General features: G+C 34.8%; 1 protein-coding gene across 1 annotated transcript; it reads right to left on the bottom strand.

Moving 5' to 3' along the window:
• Positions 1 to 15,877: 15,877 nt before the first annotated feature.
• On the bottom strand, positions 15,878 to 16,918 carry LOC142030666 (heparan sulfate glucosamine 3-O-sulfotransferase 1-like). The gene has a single exon (XM_075026940.1). The coding sequence runs from the start codon at positions 16,805 to 16,807 to the stop codon at positions 15,878 to 15,880; it is 930 nt and encodes a 309-aa protein (XP_074883041.1). The 5' UTR covers positions 16,808 to 16,918.
• Positions 16,919 to 23,133: the final 6,215 nt, after the last annotated feature.

The raw sequence follows: 23,133 nt of genomic DNA, 5'->3' as shown, positions 1-23,133 counted from the left end.
AGTGAATGGAAATAGATACTTTTAGGGCATAATTTGTATTATCTTGCATAGATATCTAAAATAGGTCAGATGAACTGTGTTCTAGAAGTGAATGTTTTTTCCCCTGCTGCATATTACTACTTATTGAACAAATCTAGACAACAAACTTATATGCAGGTAGCTACAATGTAAGCATCTAAAGTTAGGTGAGATGAATCTCATATTGATCATTGCTCACAGTTGCTTACACTTGTCTTCTATAGTTGCAGTCTTGCAAAATGTTAAGAGAGATTATCTACAGCCTCTTCTGCTTCTACTTGGTGCCTCCATTCCATAAATTCTTCTATATTCACTCCTGCAAAAGTGCTATTACAAAATCATATAGCTTTTATTATACTTGGTGATGGGTTTCATCAGATGTTTATGGAATCAGTCCTCTGTTTATATTAAAAGGTTTAAAATGAGGCTGTTTGGGGTCTGCTAAAACCATTGTGCACAAGAGTTGGCTTTTTTGTGTTTTTCAAAATTTAGACAATAATATGTTTTACTGACATAAAGTCTTAGTGAATCTCCAGTTGTTGCTCAATCCACAAGGAGTTCTCATCTATCTAATGATAGTCTGCATACTGTAACTGCATTTTGTAAAATATACCTCTGTTCCTGCAGATTGGGTGTCTTAAGATTGAATCTCATTTTTGCAGTAGCTCTTTTCTGTCATCCTAGCCATCAGGAGAAACTCAGAAAGGTGTAGATGCAATTTGATACGATGTATTTCGCCTGAATGTAAGTGCAGATGAGAACCTGGCTTCTAATGGAGGCAGATGGCCAGCCACCAAAAGCATTTTTAGTATCACTTTGATCATATTAGTTCAGACATGCATGGTTACTTCTCTGTCTACTTTAGGTTTTACGTGTGTCTGATTGCCTTATAATCTTGAATGATTCATCTTCACTACGCTTCCATAAAACAGGAACGCTGCATTTCCTAAGTGGGGGCAACCTGTAGTTGTTCCATAGCACCTTATATATGCTGGAAGGAGAGTGTTTACTTAAGGCACTATTCCATTCTTCTGATTGATGTCCTACAGAAAACCTCTGGGATTCAGGGAGGCTTAAGTGACTTGTCCAAGACAGCACAGAAAACAGAAGTCTTGCTGTATCAACACCTTAAATAGTGTTAGAGCTAAATGTTCCTAGCTGTGTGTAGATGGTTATTAATCTGTTACTGCAAGATTTTGTCAGTATTGATGAATCTTAACCTTTTCTATACTTCAGTAGTTTAGAATATTTTTCATCTATTGAGCAAAAACAGTTTAAAAATTTGGCATATGTAAACTTAGCTAATTTAAGCATTTAGATGACTTTAAATAGTTAAAATTTATATGTCCTGGATTAATAGAAATCTGAAATGAGATAAGATTTTCCTAGTTCATACAAAGGAGAATGAAAGCAGAGAAATGACAAATTGATGTATGAGAAGCAATATATAAGATGTGGCTGATAAATTATCTTCTGATATGTTAATGAATTTCAGATAGAGAAGTTGGCAATATGATGATTTATTGAGATTTTAATAAAGTAAATTAAAAATTGAAAGGTGATCTGGGTGAAAGAATCCCCAGGAAACTTTTGAAAAAATAATTAGGAGTTTGAACATTTAAAGAGGCTTTTTATAGACATAGACCCTGATATTCACATATACACACATTTGCATTTTAAATAGATACATCTGAAAAATCTACTGAGCCTACAGTCAGTACCAGTTCTCCTTATACTTACATAGAAATTACAAATTTTAAAATACTTATTTAGAAATATGTACTGCAGTCTTGTATGTGGTAAAAAAAATCCATATTTAGTGCTAGACTCTTTTCGGCCACCCAGAAAATCCTGAATGCCTGTTTGACACTAATGAGTAAAGATAATACACAGACACACGCAAAAATACTTGAACAAATTGGATATTTGTGATTAAAACTTAGCTTTAGTAAAAAGGAAACAGGTAGGACTTCTTCAAGGAAAACTAATTGTGAAGTGCTATTTCTTCGGTTTTGCTTTCTGACAAGAAACATAAGCAACTACCTGTAGAAAAAATAAGAAACTATTGCTGTGGCAGGAAAAAAAGTAATTGTAGCTGTCAGCTCAGACTGCTAAGTCATTCTACTTAACTGGGTGAAACTTACACAGCTAAGATATATCTTTAAAATCTAAGAACAGCCACTGTGGCTTTAGTTTGTCTGAAAAATGTTCTTATTGGCTCAGCATCTGATTCAACATATTTCATTGTTAATGTTCATATCGTTATTTTCTATCATTAGAAGCATATTATGTAATATAAGTTTGAGACATAATACAAAATATTTCTAAAACCATCAGTATTCTATTTACACTACAGTGAGTATTCAGACAATATGGATTAATCTTGAAGAAAAAAATCATCTAATATAATGGATTAGATTCAATGCATTCAAATAATATATTTACATAAAATACATGAGAAACACTACCCCATTTAATCTATCTAATGTTCTCCTTATATGATACATCAATTTTTTCTTTACTCTTTACGTCATTATTTCTTTTTTTAAAATAAAGAACTATTTAGCATTTGTTGATCCCCATCCCAGCATCTAGGTAAATCTGCATGTTACCACAACAAATTTTAACTTTTTCCACAAGAAATATGGGCACTGTTTTATATGCCCCATGTCTGACAGGAATGCTTTTAATGTTGACTTCTGCTGTGGGTTTTGAAATTTGTCTCAGTACAGAAGCTCTGTTGAATGACTGCTTTTGCAATAAATGAATGCATGTCTTTTCCTCTCTCCCTTCTCAGATGTTCCCAGTAGTTTGATTCTACCACCCCCACCCCTTATTGAAAGACATGGATCCATTGCATTTAAGAAATTCGGAAGAGAATTTATTTTCTGTTCCATTTTTCTTTGTCAAGGTTTATCAGTAGATCAGACTGATAAAACAGCACTGATATGCCACTACAGAGAACAGGCTACCTGCCCCTGTGGACATTTTGCCCATAGCAGAGGTATAGGCACAGTATGGCTGTGTTCTGTCTGCACAGTTCAGGGAGCTGCTTAGGGAATAACACAGTCTTTGTGACTATGTATTGATTGGTGCAGAATTACCTACGTAAAGGATGCTAACAACGGTTCACATCAATAGAGGTATTGTCTGCAAAGGGAGTGTAGCTTTCTTATTTTTAACTCAAAATTCTATAGCATCAGGTAAAGAAATTGTTCCAACAGCACTTGCCTTTCTGTTTTGCAAAATTTTCCCTAGTTAAACATGCATCCAATTTAACTATTGCTGAAGGAAGTCACAGTAAATTAACAGCTGGCCGGTAAGCCTGGAGCTTTGAAGAGAAAACTGCTCCTTCCTTTTTACAAAAAGCTTTGAAACAATTTAGTTTCTCTTTAGTTATTTGGTCACAGTGATTGAGGTATGGATAAATTGAAATAGATGTGAATTGGATGGAGGAGAGATTACGATCTACCAGCATACACTGCTGGCTTCCAAAGACTAGAAGGAAATTTCACATTGTAATTTTTTACAAAGTGCCAGGGTACAAGTATTTGGTTGAGGATAAACTAAAAGATTATTGTGAAATTGTTGCTTCCCAGAACTTTAAAAAAAATTTGATCTTTCATTTGTTAATGGATTTATAAATGCAAACTCGATGTCATTCCCATCTGTAACAGACTTGCTAACTTCTAGGTGGTATTCATCAAGAAAACACAACTACATTGACTATCAAATCAGACATTTATTAAACTATGTAATTTATACTTCATTCTTGTAGGCAGGATGCCTGACAGTATTGCAGCATGAATATAGCTCTAATCTGATTTAACTCCTTTCTTGCATAAACATAAAAGAAAGCTTCATGACCGAGTAATAGTAAAATCCACATGAAATGTGGATTATCCAAGTAATCTAAAGAATACTGTAGGGCAGAGATTGAAAATTTGGAATTTCTGTTTAAAACATGTTGCACAAATCTTTTTAAAGAATAGGACATCTCATTATAAGGGGAAAAAGAATGTAAAGAATATGTATTACTGATTATTATCAACAAAAGAATATATCCCCTAGTTTAAAAAACCTGGGTGTTCATGGAACATTTAGATCAAACTCTAAGTTCCTACCATGAGCCAAATTCAAATTAAATTAGCAGGAGACTTTGGCTTTGAATTATGCCATTTAGCATAAAATTAAATGAGGATCTGATGAGTAGAGATTGGCCCCTGTGTTTTATAACTGTTCACCTTACGACCTTTTTGTATCATCTCCTCTCTGATACTGCAGATCCAGATAGTTCTCCAGCTAATTAGCTAGAAAGAAGAAGTGTGTGATGAATGTCTCTCCAACTTTGCCAGCTTCCATGTTTGAAGTTCAAGTGTCAAGGTAATTGCTCTTTTTTCCTCAAAAGTTTCAGCTGTTGGAAATTTGGGAATATATTAGTGTAAGTGTCTTGGCTTATTATTTTTTAATTAAAGAAAATGCCTATGTTTTCTGGTTGTAGAGAAAGAAAGCATGGATATATGACACTAGAGCACCCTTAAAGCTTAAAAATGGAAGGTAAAAACTGAAGAGTATAAAGAAACCTGTGATTCTTCTTTCCGTCTCCTATTTCTTTGGGACTGGCTTATTTTTCTAAGCCACCTGTGATGGCAGATGGTGCCAGCATACTTTTGAACTTGGTTATCTTCTTGCCTGTTTTTGCCTAGCATTGGACCTCACAAGGGTCTGGTTTGGTTACTATACTTAGGTGTAAAGCACAGTCTGATTTACCAAGCGTTTGAGAGCAAGATGGCCTGAGTTATCATTAGCATAATCTATATCCAGTTGCAACTAAAGAAGACATGCAATTGTTTTCCATTTATATGACTGAAGTACGTGATAAAAAGATGAGATTAGTTAAGACAGAATCCCTGCAGATTTAACTTCTCATGATTGGTTCAGGCAGGAGGTCTGAGGAAAGTGTTATTTCCCTAGGCCTTTTGCATGGTGATGAGGTACCATTCCTGCAGGTCAGCAGGTTATGCAGTCTAGGTGCTGTTATTGAGCAGAGGCTGCAATTCAAGGACCTGAAGCCACTGTTAACTTTATTGCAATGAGAATGAGATCAAGCTCTGTTTGAATTCCCTGATGGTAGTCATGATGCATATCTTTGTGAAATGGCAGACAGATTAAAGAAATACATGCAGTACATTGGGCAACTTGCATATATGATCCGTTGCCTGCAGCTGGTTCCCTACGTAGTTGTGTGTTATTGTTGCAAGGAGAGATTAGCAGAAGGGAGCATGACTCTTCACAATGTTTTGCTATCTGTCTCAGCTGCCTGGTAGCCCAAGGTTTAAGATTTTTCATGTTAATATTTAAAGTCCCAAGAGGATTGCATCCCAAGTGCATTTTTGAGCTTCTGATGCTCTGTATTCCATTTCAGTCTTGACGGTTAGGAGAGAGAGATTTTGGGCCTGAGGGCTTTCTGAAATGGAATAAGCTGAGAGTGTACAGTATCTTTTCCTCTGGAGTACTGGGTGTGTGGATTGGTTTCCCTCCAGAGCTCAAATGTGTCACAAGTTTAGTATATTTAAAAATATACTTTCCACCTGTAACGAGAAAGCTTTGTGCAACAATACTTTTAGTTGTAATTATTTCACTGTTAGTAGTTATGATTTAAAGTAACAGACTAAGGAAGACAGACTGCAGAAATGTTCTAATCTTATTAAAGAGTCATCACTCTTTGCCTTGGACATTGCTTATGAAAAATTATTAATTTGACTTTTTCAGCTTACTTCCTAGTGTTTTTGAGAATCTTTGAGAGGCTATTATGCTTGCTTATTTTAAATCATAAAATATTAAATACTTGAGACAAGATTTTTATGCTTTTCACTTGTAAAATGCACAAAGGGCAAGCTACTAAAGAGGCTGAGGCTCTTTTGCTAACGGTATCTTTATTACTCTATCTGTATTTCATCTGCCTGTCATGACTACAAGACGAGTAAATCCAAATTCATCCTTGCATCCAGTGAAATTCTGACATGTTTACTTATCTTGAGTAGGATATAACTGTATCTGAGGTCCTACTGAAGACACAGGTAGTGTGAATAAAATATCAGAATACATCACATTCAAATCAATGGTCCAGATCTGCAGTGTTAGCTCAAGTGTTGTGTCTGTTGCAGGTAGGAGTTTTTTCTGGTCAAAGGCTACAGAATCAGTCTTCCATTTGCTTTGCTTATTTTGATCTTCCTATCAAAAAGGTACTGTAAATGCTAAAATGTTTATTCAGACTTTTCTATTGCTCTTACTTTTGGCATTGTATTATACTATGTATAAATTGGTTAGGTATAATCTTATAAAATTTTTCAACCCCTACTGCACTTAAGTCAATTGTGTAAAGTATGGCAGTTGTTCTTGCCCAGCCTTTTACCACTTAAAAAGAATACTGCTGCACTGTCATTCCTTGATATTAAAAAAGATATAAATGATCACCAGTGAACAACGAAGAAATGGTCAGTGAACACAACTTTTAATCAGTAATAAAAAAATGTTTCGGTAGTTCAGATAAAAAGCTTTCAGAAGTAAAACAAAACTATTTAAAATAATTGTGTTACTGTTAGTGTTGAAAATACTGTATTTATATTTATTTTATGAACTGGTGTTTTAATCAGCACTGAAGGCATATTGGAAAGTGTTAGAATATATTCTGTCATTTGGCTCAGCTTTAGGCAATTATACATGTAAACATAATTACTATGGTACTCTTTTTTTAAGAATATTGGTCTCAAGTTGGTGATGACTGAATCTGCAATGTGTTTTCCTGACATTTTTTTGAATTGAATTAATCCAATATTAATTTATTTTAGATGTGCCAGAAGCATCATCCTATTACTAATAAGTTGAAACAGACAGCAGGAAATGCAGGTCCCTTCCTAGCATTGCCAGAATGTATCTCTGTGTGTATCCAGCAATCTGGGTGATATGTTGACAGAATGAGGCCAGCAATGCAAATAAAGGAATTCCCCCCCCACCTCCTTGCTGTTTATTGCTTGCCATCGACTAACTCACTGACTAGAATTTCTACAGAAAAATCAAGAGAGAAATAGCTTCTATATTAGCATTACTATCAAGTGTTCAATTTGTGTATTAAGGGATAAGAGTATTATGTTTCAGAAACTACAGTTATTTCATTTGGCTTAGCCACTTAAGACTAAAGTAGCATTCTTTATGTATATACATTTCGGGCTAGATCCATAGCTACAAATTAGAGTAGTTTTACTGCAGTCACTGTAGCTAACTGAAGTCAGTGCCACTTTACATTAGAGGAGCACATGAATCTAAATGCTTATGTTAAATATCAAATTAGTACTTTTTTTTTTTTAATGGAAGGTGATTTTTTTTTTTCCTATCCTCCAAAAAATATCCTCAATCATTATGCCTGCTATGTGTGTTAGGATTAGCTATTTTGTCTTAATTGCTTGAAACTATGTAATCTGATTATCTGACATACTAACACAGCACAGAGACAAAATTTATTTATTTTTGAAAGCCATAATATATGTTTCAGCTTTTACTTTTCTCAGATCAGGAAAGCTCAATTTAAGATCAAAACTATATATTCCATGAAAAAGAAAAGCCAGAATTTATTAATAAATGAAAAACACCACAGAGAAGAATTTATAGATAGAGAAGAAAATCAAAGATAATGGGTGACTGGCGGTGAAGTTGCGTTTATGTGAAATAAATATCCTGGGCTTTAGTATTAACATGAGGTAACATAATCCTGTTCCCTTTGATCATAATACACAGATGATCAGGATAGGGAGTCATACAAGCATATATAACTGTACCCGATACTTATTTGATGAAAAGGAGTCACAGACAAAGGACCCTAACAAGATAACAAGCTTCTGTATTTTCTGGCTCATTGTATCTAGTAGCTATGGAAAGCTGGATTAGTATATTTTATTCATACTTTTCTGGGTGGCTGTTTTTGTCTAGAATAATTACCATCTGTGACAACTCGATTTTTGGACAAAAATAATGGAGGACCCAGTAGCTAGTAAAAGAAATTAAATGGGGCTTCCAAAATTAGTTTGCTGTTACCAATGGAATACATACTGCAATTTGGCAAAAATCCATCTTGCGGGTAACTTGAGGGGAAAAAAGGCACCTAACCACTCATTTCTACACAAGCACCCTAAGAACTGGAAAAAAGATTTTTCTCAGATTGAAGCCTGAATGTCTGTTTGATGGAAGGGGGAAACTACTTTTCACAAACTCACAAAAGATGTTGCAAGCCATCATTTGGATAGCTGAAGCAGCCCTGATCTCTCTCTATATAATCTGGGGCATACAATACTCAATGTGATTCAGCAGGTACCCATTTTAAGTGACCATAGTTTTATTTCATATGCCATTTTTTCCACTCATGTGGAAATGTAAGACTTAGCTATCACCCTACCCAATCTTTGTATTTTTAATGCAAGTGATTAATATTTTGAACTCTGCCTATATAAAATTGAAATCAGCTGGCAAAAATGGTATTTGTTATGAAAATACTTTTTCAAGGGAGAGGTGGGAGGGTGTGACACAAGGTATGAAAGAACTAAAAAGAAAGTGAACAGTTTTCTAATGCTGCTAAAAATGTAGTAACTTTTGAATGGTAATTTCTTATTTAAGTCACTGAAACCATAGTACTTTTAACTTCTCAGATGAATTTGAATTTTAAAATTCCAAGTTTGTTATTAAACAATGTAGGGGAGGCTTCCTCCCCCCCCCTAAATTAAAGGAAATGAAAACACACAGAAAGTTTATTTTTGAAAAGTATGAAAGGCAGTTTACTTGAACCCTGTTCTGCTGTGCTTACTGTACATAAACAGGCCCTAGGTATATGACCCATTAGCCATTTTCTTCCCAGAGAATCTGTTAATCTGTTTTATTCATTTTGTTGTATGTACACTTGACAAAAAACTTCAATCACATAAACATGGGCTGTCTGGCAAACATAATGGATGAAGCTTACTTTGAATCTGAGAATACAATACACATTGTCTGCAAGGTGAAAATCTTAAGAGCAGTATATAGTGCTAGCTCACAGAAGATGCCTAGTGCAAGGCCTAAACAGACTTCATGTTATTAATACAACAAATAATAAGTCACAGATAGCTCATACTGGAACGGTTGCCCCTGGTTCAGTATGCCTTCAACACGATCACATTAGTGCACAGCTGTAGATTCTCCTTGGTTTTGGTTTAGACTGAGCGTATTTTGCAAGCTGTGTATGATGCGTGAGTGCGTGTGTAACTATAGCATATGTTGTTTATGAGCCTTTAATCTTCACTCAAGGCAGCAATGCACCCCCTGCAGTTTACAGTGTTCCATCTGCGTTACTTGTCTTGAGTTGGATTTGTATCTTGGCAGAGTATAGAAAAGGTATCTTCAATCTTCTCATGACAGTTGCGCGGCATTTTTCTAGGCTGACAGTCCTTGTCAAATCAACAAAAAAACTGCTGCATCTAGTGCTGGTAATTTTCTGTAAGGAATTTAAAAATGCCCAACACTTAGTGTACAGAATTGTTACTTCCCATCCAGTGCTTAGTAGCACTGCAGCATTTCACTCAAGGATAGACATAATATATTCAGCCTGTCCTACAGTATTGTAGTATTCTCTAAGATGAAATACAGTGTTTTGAAAATGTATATTCATGTATGTCCCTAACAGCCTAATGATCACAAAATTAATTCAGGCATGTGGAATACTTAGATAAATCCCTGGAGTAGCATGTTACTTAGTCCTGTGCATCATCTTATCAGGCCAGTCATAATTTTCATTTGTAACTGTGCCATATTATGTCAACAAATATTTAGCAGAAAAGAGCCTTCAGCTCAGGTTTTATTGCATTATAGTTGTCCTTGCCTTATTTTTTCTTATTGCAAGTTTGGCTGATACATTCCTAATAGAAAGTTTATGATGGAGCAAAATACTCACATCAAAAGAGTTAAAAAAAAAAATAATAAAAAAAAATCTTAGCCAGCCAGTGGATTCTTAATTACCTGTGCTTTCCTTTTATTACTACCATCTGATTTAGATCTGTAAGACAGTGCTTTACAGTAACAATGTATGAGTTTAGACTAACATCCTTCAGAATAGGAAAAACTATAACATAGTTGTATTATCTAACGAAGAGAGAGAAAATAAAAAAAAATTGTTAAACTATTATCAGTTCCTATATAAAAATGTTATTCACTGAGAACTGTAATAAACAGAAGTAATAGTCTTAATTCTGGTATGATAACTCTCTACTTTTATTGCAGTGTGACTCAAACCACCTTTTTATCTCAGAGGAAACAATACAAAACCAGAGAAATGTCCTTTGAGAGAAGAACTGTACCACTGGTAAAGAGTTTATATTAATATGTTTTTCTTTAAAGGCTGAGAGGTTTTTGTAATGGAACTAAAAGGACATACAACGTAAAAGTGTAAGGCCATTTTGCATCAGAAAGTAGACTTCAAAGTGCTTGTTACATGGGCTAATACATGAGATACTGTACAGTTTACATCACATCTATTTTACCAGGGAAGTATGATTTATGTCAGTCTGGTTTTAATCTGTTATATTTTCCCTAAGTAGCAAATTCAACTTCAAGTACTAATTTATACTTTGCAGTTCTGTTAGTATCTTGGCTTCCAATAATTTTTGAGGAATTGTGGTAAGCTTATGTCACTGTTAATTATCCTTAAAGACATGACAATTCCTCTATATTCCTCTACAATCACAGAATGATACTGCAGAGTCTTTTTTATCCACTGTTGGTTCTAACTTTTAAATTTGTTTTATAAAATAGCAAAACAACTTAGTCACATTGAAACTTGAAATAATCAAAGTGGAAATTATTTGGCCAGTAACTAAATATTGGCCATTAACTGCTAGTAATGATCAATGTGCTAGGCAAATTATTACCGATTTTAATTCTAATGTGTCCATTCATTTCTATGATAAAATTCAAGCTTTTGAAGGAAATGAGGGATCAAATAGGGATCAAATCCACAAGTATAGAAAATAATGATCTACAGGTGTATAATATTTTAATTAAATAATTTAAATGTTCCTGTCTCTGCAAGGAAATGTTATTGTGGGCATTGTTATTGTGCAACTCTTACTATGAATCAAGGTATTGGGGGGTGGTGGGGGTGGTGTCTTTTTTTTTTTTTTTTTTTTTTTTTGTAAACTGTGCTCCTATAAAGCAAAGTAATAACATGTATTTTTGGTTTTGACCACACAGATTAAACAAGAAATTATAGGGATTATGACAGTATTAAAATTTTTGTCCAACTCATGAAAGCATCTGAATTGACAAAGGCAATAAGCAGTCAAACTTGCTGGAAGCAACCCAGTTTTTAAATTTCTTTTTGATGTGCTCTTGAAATGTGCATGAAGACTGAAAACTCTGTATGCAGATGCGCTTCCCTGCAGTAGTCAATCTAATCTTTCTTCAGTGCATTTCATAGTATTATCTATTGGCTTTGTATCAAAAGGATGCTGAAGGAGTTGACGTGTAGCAGCATACAATGATGTGCACCAAGTGTATGCCCTCTGTAAAGTTCTCCACAATATTGCCTATGGATATTAAAAAAATGTCTCTGCTTTAACAGGTATTCTTTAACAGGAACTGTTGCTCTATCACGGCTGAGCTGTGAAAGAAAAGACCAGAAGTCAGCCCAAGGCCTTTGAGGAGCTAGATACAGAGGATACAATGCAAAAACCCAACCCTCTTCTAGTAAAATAATGGGGGCGAGTGCAATAGAGCAACCTCCTTGTTTTCTTCCTATTAGTTAACTATTAGGAGCTTTGGGGGCAAAACCCTAGCTCTTAAGTTTCCCAATGCTTTTTCTTTATGTACTAGAGGTAACATATGTAGCCTGTATATAAAAAAACCCCAAACCTAATATTAGACTCATCTAAGTATTAAGTATGAGTGTGCTGCTTATTGTGGCAAAGGCTAAACTGATCCAGTTAACAGCTGCAGTTGCTTGATACTGCTAATTCCCAGTGATATTAGATCAAAGCAACTATAACTATGGCATTTTAACTAAAAAAGGAAAGGAACAGTATTTAAAGTGAAAGCTTAATGTTTGTGGAATGCAAAACAACATCAAAGAGCTGCTCAAAGCATCATAAATTCTGCAGTAGTCTTACACATGTGACTGTACCGCCTGTTTCAGATGCTCCCAGCAACCTTTGAAAAAAAAACCCCTGCATGATCTCTTTAAACAACCTTCCCACGTGAAATTTTTTTTTCTGCAAACACCTCTTGAGTATCAGATAATGAGATAAAAGTCCTTTGACCAATTTGGAGAAGAACAGTTTATGGTTTGCTATCAATTGTGGAAATTCATAAAAGATATTTGTAATTTCTTAAATTGAGAACTGTCTTGTTAATACATCTTCAAACTGATTCTCAGCCTCCAGTTCCTTCCAAAATTTGAGTAGTTTTGAATTCCAACTGCCAAAAAATGAGTACTTTTTATTTCAGTGTTACGTGGATCTTCTACTGACCCCCCTCCTGAGGATGATGGAAGGAGTGTTATCTTTTGAATGGAGAAGGTTAGGGCTGCATGAGATAATATTTTTCAGACCACAAAATGAGAAACTGATTGAAATGGTTTGTAATGTTAAAATATAGTCTACTGTATTTATTGAATTCTGTTATGCAGAGGTTAAGTTGCATCTTTGTAGACCATTTACCAAAACAAAACTTCAGATGAGAATCTTGACTTATGTAAAACCAAACTGAAACAACCAACCCCTCACCCAAATTATACTATGCATAATATATTTCTTCTGGTATTAATAAACTCCAAAATGATCATTGAATTAATTTTATCAACTCTGTTCTTCCCAAAAATGCTGAGCAGGAATGAAGAGTGCTAACAAATCAAGTAGATATATGCATCACTAATCCATACAGATCAGCTCTCCTTGAAATGTAAATTCCAGAAAGGGACCTGCATTTTCAAAGATGCATACAGCTTCTGCCAACTGGTGTTCCCACATTCAACTCATTTAAAGATTAGCTGTAAATTTCAGAGAAGAAAGAGAAAGACTTGATGCCTGCAAGCATATAGAAAGACATTAGATTTTTTTATTTAATTTTTTTTCTTGGAAGCCTGTGAAATTGAATGTGACAAATAGACATGTGAACTCTTCAATTACTGGCAACTACCTGAAACCTTTGTTGAAGTATACATTGTTTTCAAATCAGTTTCTTGCCAAAAAAAAAAAAAAAAAAAGAAAAAAAAAAAGAAAAGAAAACAATCTTATTCAATACTATTAAACAAAATCATCATTGAAAAGAAGCAAAAGAAGAAGAATATGGTTGTTTTGGATTGTATAAGAAACAGAAAGCAATGCTGAAAGAAAAACTACGATCTATGGTAAGCTGCTGGTATGTTGCTACCTTCAATACTGTATTTCTGAAATTAGTGGACTGGAATGAGTTTCGTTCATCACTGAGATTGCATTGGTCAGAAAGAACAAGCTATGTTAAATACTATAGGGAATCTGGATTTGGGGCTGCCGTTATCAGATAAAAATGTAGTGCCCACAAAATACAGTGTTGGTCCAATATGAAATCACCCTGCTGATTCAGAGATCAGAATTTTTCTTGGGTTAACTTTTTACTTGACAAATGACAAAGAATGTATTGGTAGGCTACACAACTGTAATTATTACAGTTTGCCTATCCAATGTCTTTGTAAAGATGGTGCGTAGACCAGCATAAACATCCTGTTCTTTGGCTAATTTGAAAGAAATGCATTTGTATTTCCATACCTGATTCAGATCAACCTTGTACTTCTGAGTAGTGGCCAGATCTGATCAATATTAATGATTAAGAAGACACAGTCTCAGAAAATGTGGGAGAAGTAAATAATGATTTGGGCCATCTGTAGAAATCAGAGCTGTAGTAAATAATCATACTTCAGAAAGATAACTTCAGAGGTTATTTATATGCTAATGACAAATAAATATAATTTTCTCTCGTACATATACATACAAGTAGCAGAAGAGATAAAGAGTAAGATTTATTATATTATTTTTAACATTCTACATTTATTGAGGGGAGTATTTGATGAAGGCTATTTCCACATAATCTGGCTGGGTCTGATTCTGTCCAGCTTCAGTGTTAATACTGCTACCTGCCTAACATCTAAGCAGCCCCCTCATAAAGTATTAGAAGCCTAAAAATTAGTGCTGCAATACATACCTTTTAGCCTGTGAAGTGGAAGACTGAATCCCATGTTAGGAACATAATACTCCTATAGGCTGCACAGTAGCTTAGCCAGGACACAGATTCAGGATTCTCACCAGGGTTAGGTGGAGTTTGACACTGCGATGTTCAGAGTGGGCCCACACAACCATAGCTCACCAGTGTCCTGAGAAGCTTGAAGAGGAATGCACCTAATGAATGCTTCTACTAGGGTGTGCACCAGAGTTTCTGGATTGCAAGGTACAATTTCAAACAAGCACATCTGCAGCTGTAGTTCTATCTGGCACCACATTTAACATTTTCAAGTTGATTTTCTTCTTTGGTATTGATAAATCATAAAATGTTTACAAGAAAAAGGAAAACAGACCAGCACAACAGTGTGAAACAAAATAAATATTAAAAATAAAACAATTTCTAATGCAGGGGTAGAGGTGGGTGTGGTTTTTATATATAATCTGAGTATGTCATATTTAGCATATTGAACACTGTGTCTGAGATATACAATATAACAAGATGTTATTTTAACTTTGAGAACATCCCATGATATGCATTGGAAATGACAAAATAAAAATACTCCATGCTTTGGAGGCCAAGCAAATAATTTTTTTTTTTTTTTTTTTTTTTTTTTTTTTTTTTTTGGAATCCATGTGCTATGCCAATGGAGATATGTAAACTAAAGCCAGGAGAGTAGTAGAATAACTAGTCACAGAATACAAACATGATTAATATGGTAGTACTAATGAAGAGCTTTTCCGTTCAAGAGGAAAGTGACATAATTTATATAATCAAATAGTTGTACAGTTGCTGATATTAATAATTTTTTTGCTTTTTTTTTTAAGTGCGTAGAGTAACAGTGTAAATTGAGGTTGCCTGGGGTATTTTAATGTCTTTACATTCAGAACTCTCACTTAAAGCTTCTTCAAACAGTTAATATTCTTAGTTTGTTTGGAGATAATTTTTTTTTTTTTTTATAAACCCAGGATAGTAAGAGTGTGGTTTAATGCTAATGATATACAGACAGGGATCTTCTAGTTCACCTATTCAAAATCATAGATGAAATAGATTCCTTTTATTATTAACTGATTAAGCACTTCAGCATATTAACAGAGGATGAATTATTTATTGGAGCCACTGTGTATGCCCCTGTTTAACATACAATTTAACTTATTGTATGAAAAATTCTAGAAATCAACACCACTATCATTGTGTGTGATATAAAAAATACTAACAACAAAAAATACAGAACAGTTAGAATAATACCATTTCAAATATTTACATTTTTTACACTGTTAGAAGCAGTCATTTTTTCCAAAACAGCACAAATCTTGTAACAGGTAAGTATCTGAAAGAAGTCCTCTGAAGTTAATGTATTTGCATGGTGAGAGAAAGATCAGAATATGACTCACAGTAATCATACAAATACGTGAAACCTATTTTTCCCAACGTAAAGGGTACCATTTCAGTGAGTTAACACATGTGTTATTCCAATGAAGCATATAACCAGTATGTTAAGTTCTCATAGTACCAACCTCTACAGTTTAGAAAGATATATTTGAAAGACTTTGTTTCAGGCCCTTTTTAAGAAACATTGATTCCAAATGCATTAATGCCAGTCAAAGGAATGATTAACCATTCTGTAAAATTTTGCGTTGTGCTCTCTGAAGTAAGAATACAGTTGCTCTAAAACAGTGTTGTTCACAAGGGGATGGGGGCGGCCTTTGGATTCATGTAAACATCTCTCCCTTCCATCACTTCTAATGCAGTAGAATCCCTTGGTTTGGTTAAAATAAAAATTAGAAGACATAATCCGGGAAGGAAGATTTAGAAATCTTTCAACTTTTTGTAATTCAGGAAGAGGGTCCTTGATTAAAGTATTGCCATCCACTATGTGAATCTGATCCAAACTGAAATGCTTAAGCCACTTTTCCATATGAACATCATATAGACTTCTCTGAATAGCTTTGTATTTGGTATTAAGTGCTCCATTCTTAATAACAATATCTTCAAAAAGCTGAACAGGCTTGTGGCTTTCTACTCTGTTGTAATATACTTGGGTATAGTCAGATATAACTCTCTCAGTGGGATCTCTTAGAATGAGCAGCAGTTTAATAGAGCTATTCATGTCATGAATTCTTCCTGGAGCCTGTGGTGATGTAAAATAGCCTGGTGTTTTCTCAATTGTAATTTGATTTCCATAAGAAAATGGCATCAGGCTTCTATACCAGTCTATTCCTTTCACATAATTTTCATCCCAGTCAAAGAAATGGACTTCTGTAGCTGCTACCACAATATTAGGATGAATATCCAACATTTCCAGCAAAGCCCTTGTCCCTCCTTTACGAACTCCGATGATGATTGTCTGAGGTATTTGTCGGCTTGTGCCAGGAGGTCTCACCTGTGCCGAATAGTGTTCACTTTTATTGCTGAATAATCCTACTTGTGACTTCAGTGTTTCCAACAGTGCCCCATGCTCAGCAGGAGCACCCTGAGCATGAGTCAGCAGAAGATAAGCTGACACTAGTAGGAAGGCCATGTGGAGAGGAATAATTAGTTCAAGATAATGTTATGCTTGACTAATGAAAGAATAGGAAAGTCCCCTCTCCAGTTGGTTGGCAGAACCCGTGGCAAACACACAGCAAGTTTCTGAAGCATCTACAAAATAAAATAAGACAAGTCAGTATTTCTAAACCTATCACCAGTTGGAAATTCAACTCACAATTCAATTCACAAGTCTAATCTGTGATCACAACAGAAAATTTATACTGAAGTTATTCACTTTCCCTGACTTTATTTCAGAAGAACAAAAAACCCCGGTGTTTTTTTTCCTTAGCCATAGGTGACCAATGATGGATACTAACCCTTCAACAGCTTTTATCTTCTCTAAGCAGAACATTAGAATTATTTACCTGATTTTAAATTCCTGGCCATTATTTGCTTGCTTTGATTTCCCTAGTTCTCTTCTATATATACCATATACTTCTCTTGCCATATATACCACACCCAATGTTAATAGCAATACCAAAGCATTTTGGAATGTCAATATCTTTCCCCAAATTCTCTGCTAGAATAGTATACCCTAATCTAAATAATAGCACTTGATGGTGGTGCATCCATTTGGTTTCCAGTGAGCTATGGATCATACAAAAAAGGTTCTGTTTACTTAGACACAGAAAACAAAGCACAGCTATAGAAAATATTTTGGAATTTGAGCCCTTAGTGCAGAAAACTAACAGTGTGGCAAAACAAGAGTGAAGTGTCTGACTTGGATGGGGGGGGGTGCGGAAGAGAGTCAGGCTGGATTCTTTGCAACTATCCAGGTATTGTGACATGTAGTCACTTAAGTGTTGGGAAAATCTTAACAAAATCAAATCTTCAGATGATATTCTGCAGTTCCTCCAAAGCTCTGTATAAGCGATACCTAGATGCTCTCTGGGCACCTAGAAACTTTGCAGGCAAGCAAGTCTGGTTCGAGCTGGATACCTTCTTTTTCTTAATCCACATAGCATATGATCATTTTAAGAAAGGGGTGAATGTTAAATCTCTTAAAAATCTGAAAAAAGCTTTACGCTTGCATGTATGTGGACATGCATGTGTAAGTGAAAGAAAATGTCACTGTAGCTGTGTTGCTAACATTTGAAATCTCTTGGGTAACTCTTGTACATGTTATTTGAAACAGATTGCTAACAGATCTGCCATCATAATAGCAGTGATAAAAAATTCAGATCAATGCAACACCTGTACTGGAACCACTATGCTTGGATTGCCTGTTTGTATGTCTGAAAATCTTACAGGACAAATCCTCATTGAGAGGATTCTTGGACTTCATCCCACTTCTGAGCAATTTTAACAATTTAAGATATGTAGGATAGATCTATATCCTTAACTTGTTTTGCTTTCAGTATACACTGTAGAAGCAAGCTATTTCATACAGTGAAGCAGCAGTCATTTTAAAAACAATAACTGTTTTTGGAATCTCTTTGAGTTATGACTCATATTTTAAAAAGTAGTCTCAGAAATAGCACTACTTCAGGTCCTTCTCAGTTCCACTGTCACTTAGTCTCTTTCTTTTTCCGAATACATTGGTCATGGTACTTCGTCTCTTAGAATTGACCTTAGAAAACACAGCCAATTCCCATTTGTCATGGCTCTGAGGAGCACTCAGTATTTCTATTTAAAAATTGTTTACTTTGAGGCTTACTTTACGGACTTAAACATTTAACATAAGAACATTTTTGATAATAACAGTCTAGGCAATGTAGCAGATTCATTAACTCTATTTTCTAAGTCTTATTAAAACCTACTCCAGCTTCTTGGATATCTAGGGAATGACTCGTTAGCCTGAATGAGCTCTAAACACACAGATAGATAGCGAATATTAACCCTAAAATTGCCATTTAAAAAATAAACTATGACCTTTAGTGAGTAAATCCATGGAGACCATTCCCTGTTACATCCAAGTAAATCCTAAAGGTAACTGCTACTTCAAGAAGAGCACAACTTCAACCAGGTAAAGTGTATGGGAGCATACAATTATTAAATACTGGAACAGTCCAAGTACAAATTGGCTTTGCAATCAGAGACTGGAGAAAATACTGTTCTCCTTTACAAACCTGAAAGGAAGTTTCATTTTAAAGGTCATAAGTTTTTTTACTAAGAACTTCACATGGAAGTTCTATTTACAGTTCTCAAGAGCAGGAAATGCAAGCATTTCTGTGGGAATTACAGGACAGAAGAACAGATACATTTATACCAAAACCATCTGTAGTTAACGTTTTTCAGAATGACTGCTCTTGGATGGCAAGTTTGGGAAATGGTAAACATGCTATTTAGTGCTAAGGAATCAAAGTGCATTCTGCTATAATGGCCGCTAATGTTGGTTTCGAAAAGCTCTCATAGAATGTGCAACACTGACCATGCAATTTGAGGCATCACACCCCAGATGACTCCTGAAATACTGGCCTTCAAGTGTTAAGCATGTTTGTAGGCAGTGACTCTGCTTTAATGATTTCAGGCCAAATTTCTGGTGATTCACAATATTCCTAAACAGTCCATTCTGAGTAAGGATAGAGCTATGCCTAAGATGGTTTTGAAAACACTTCCTCTCTTCTCTGAAGTAGGAGTATATGGCAGTACAGCGGCTTTCCAGACCTGTGATGCCAGTAGGCTGGGATTTGGGAGGCGGGGCAAGGGAGCAGGGAGCAGTTAATCTTTCTTTTAACCTGTTCTGAAATGCCGGTGTTAATTTACTTTCTATTAATCTTCTTTTTAAAATTAAAATTCTTTCAGGAAGTTTGAAGAATTGTTTTTGTAAATACCTTACAATTTTTTTCAATTTACCGTTACATGTTATAATGTGTATACACCTGTATACATTAGTTTACAAGCACTTTGAAACTAAGGCAAGACCAGCCTGAATGTCTGCCAAGCGAGAAATACCTCACAAATACCAAGGTAGAGACATATAGTTCATTATCTAATTTAAATACCAGAATTATCCCATCTTGAAACAGTTTTATGAACTGATTCTCAACACTTATTTTAGCCAACTTTATTTAACCAGAAAGAAAATTATTTTTAGAGATGTTGAGAAGTGTTCTTGAGACTAACTAGGTTAATATCTTAAAAAATAGATGGGGAGAGAAGAAAGAAGGAATTTCTCTGAAATAAACGAAAACCAGTGTAAAAAAAGATACAAAAGTATTTGAGACTGGGGACTCTGCAGTAATGTCGACAGAGGTATGTTCTTCCTAGATCTGGTGATAGATGAAAAAATGCTGAAATTCACTTTTTTATTTTATTTAAACCTCCCCCCCCCCCAATACTAATATTGTTTTATTCCTAATTAACGGATAGTTATCTGGTTTGATGCACCTAAGAATCAGGTGCAAATACTGTCATTCAACAAAGCCTGGAAACTGAGTGAGAACTTGATACTTATAACTAAGGAAAGATTGGTCTTCTAAAATATTCTCAGGTTCACATGTGATGTAAGTGAGAGTCTGTTTAAATTACCTTCTGAAATCAGCAGTTCTCTATAAAACACACTTAGAAAGCAAGTAACAGAAGAGATTCTGCATTTTCTATGGACCAAAGTATTAGTAGCATTTTTGAAAATGATGTTATTTTAACCAGTTTGCAATTAATTAGTTGTTTAATAAAGTGGAAATTTCTTAGAGTCATCGCTAGAACAAAACCTTACCCAGGAAATACTACCAGAAATAATCAAATTCAGAATGTGCTGTAAAACTGGTGCCTAAATAGATCAAAATTGCCTTTGGGAGCAATTCCATCAGAACAACATTCCAGCTGCAGCCTAAGATATTTGATTGATTTTGATGAAGCTCTAAGATGTTAGATCCTGTGGTTAGGTTATAATTGCTACATAAATGTAAAGGTTTTTAAGATGATTTATCAAATATAATTGGAATGTTATTTGAATAATTTTTGTGTTGCTTTTCTGCCTTTATGCAATTAAATGCACATTTTTAGAAGATATGAACTTCTTTTTATAATGAAAACAATATATTTTACATTGCTGCACTGCACACTCTTTGAATCTCAGAGTATTCCTAAGAAATTAACCCCATGATACATGATCAGAATTATAGTGCCTTATTACATGGTTTTTTTCTTATTATTTGGTAGTGTTGGTGTTGCTTAGTAACATAAGGAACATCAACAGATATGATACTTATTAAAACAGAAATGAAGTTCAGAAAGAAATTCATGCTGCAGAGAGGACTAATTAAGTAAATAATACCTTGGGCTCTTGTTTGTTTTACTTTTTTAAAACCTTAGACTAGACTGAAGATGCTAATACGCTGCCTGAAAAATCATTTTAATATTGCAGAAATGTTCTAAAGACCCTTAACTGCTGCACTCTATTGTTAAAAAAAAAAACCTTCTAAGTGCCTTATGATTTATCTTGCTTCAGGGTGAAGTACAACATCATAGGGTAAACCTAACTACGTTATTATTACTAATTTATAATATTATTAATTCCTAATAATAGTTTCCACTGGCTGTAATGCTTTTCATTGGAGAATTTCACAGCACTTTGTGTTAATGAACTGTCTGCACCCTGTTAAGGCACCATTCTCATGTTACAGGAAACAGCAACTGACCAACCTATAGATCCAGTTCAGGAGTGCAAATGCCTTGGAAAGTCAGGGTTAATGTGACCTGCTCAAGGTCATCTAAAAGGTTTATAGTCCGACCAAGAATAAAAACCCCAGGGCTTCCAATTCCCCTTCCAATTGCAACTTTGTGCCATTTCATGGCAGCCTCTCACACCTCCTATGGTAACTTAGACTTGGGTTACCTGCTGAACTGAAAAGCAAAGAGATTCGTTAATGCATCAGCATAAGATCTGAGTATTTTGTGCAATATGGCAGTTTCTTCCCACTTGCCCCCCCCCCCCCCCCCCCCCCCCCCGATTGAAACAAAGTACAAACTCGGGATTTCAAGGTATTTGTGCAGAAATACTCGTAGTTGCTACTGAAAACTACAACAAGGGGAGGTGGTCAGAACAAGTATAACAAAGCACCAATTTTTGTCTTGATTTTTAAAAATATATTTGGATTTTAAAAAGTGTACTGCTTTTCCTGTTTATTCCTATTAGATATCAATTCATCCCAACACAGAGATCAGCCACTGAGAAGAGTACAATTCAAACATTTTAAGGCCTATTGGCACACAGATTTGTAACAGCTCAATTACATCTCTATAATTAAGAACAATATAAAAAAAGCTATAGCAGCCTAACTGTATTCACAACCAAAGGTCATGTAAGGTCAACGGTTTAGGAATTTTTTAAAAGAAAACCATAGTGTGATGACAGTTATGCTGGTGTAAAGTATCCATATACAGACTGGCTTTTATTCTAAATAACAACAACAATAATACAATTCTAAAAGTTTTCAAGTATCTGAAATTAGGCTGGTTTTTTCCCTTTGGTAAAAGTAGGGCTAGTTAAATAGCAATAATAAATGCAAATCTGGTCTCAGTATGGCTTATACATTTTTGAAAAAAAAAGGCAAATGAATAATCCAGCGCATATGGAATACATTGCTTAATACAATCCAGTATCAATTTATTCAAATCCAATATACCAATGACTAATTCTATTAAATCTAAGCACTAAATGTTAGACGTAATACAACCATCAAAAGTCCTCTTCATAATACCTTAATTCTGGTTTATAGACTAGTTTGTGAAATAAAAGTACATTTAAAAATACTTCACACAGTCCAATGGTTGAACAAAAAAAGTATCCTCTTTATTATGAAGTGAAAAGAAACAAAATTCAGTTACTTCTATCCACACAGGTCATATATGCCCAGACTGAGTTCAGGAGACAATGAGAGCACATTTCTGAGTGTGAAAAATATTTAAAATTTTGAAAAAGTTTCCTATGTAGAAACAATTGTGAGCAGACCTTAATTTTATTACAAGCAGTGCAATTACTTTAGGTTTATGTTAGAATGACATCAATGAGAACTAGTTGCAACTGAACATGTTTAGAGCTGTATCCTGTAAGTTTCAGTGAGATCTGATTCAGAAGAATCCCAATTTAACTATGCCATGAAACTAAAGACTATGTGTGAAAGGACACTTACCCAGTGCATGATAACCCTTTATCTTCAGATAGGGCATGAAACTATTCTGCTACACTTTCACTCTATACTCCATTGCCAGATTAAGTGTAATAACTAAATAACATTCCTATGATGTCATTACTGGGCTTTATCAAAATCTGTTAGGAGAGGTTAGTCAGTTTCCATGAATATACACCAACTGGACATGAAGAATACCTCCCACCTGTAATCATGGAAAATGTCTGATGGAAACTGGGGAAAG

The sequence above is a fragment of the Buteo buteo genome, chromosome 4 (assembly GCF_964188355.1).
Source record: "Buteo buteo chromosome 4, bButBut1.hap1.1, whole genome shotgun sequence".
Classification (NCBI taxonomy): Eukaryota; Metazoa; Chordata; class Aves; order Accipitriformes; family Accipitridae; genus Buteo; species Buteo buteo.
Note: the sequence above shows the minus strand (reverse complement) of the source record. Positions and strands in the feature narration are given on the sequence as shown.

Bases quoted from the DNA above. Each gene is read 5' to 3' on its own strand.
- LOC142030666 (XM_075026940.1), bottom strand. From the start codon at position 16,807: ATGGCCTTCCTACTAGTGTCAGCTTATCTTCTGCTGACTCATGCTCAG.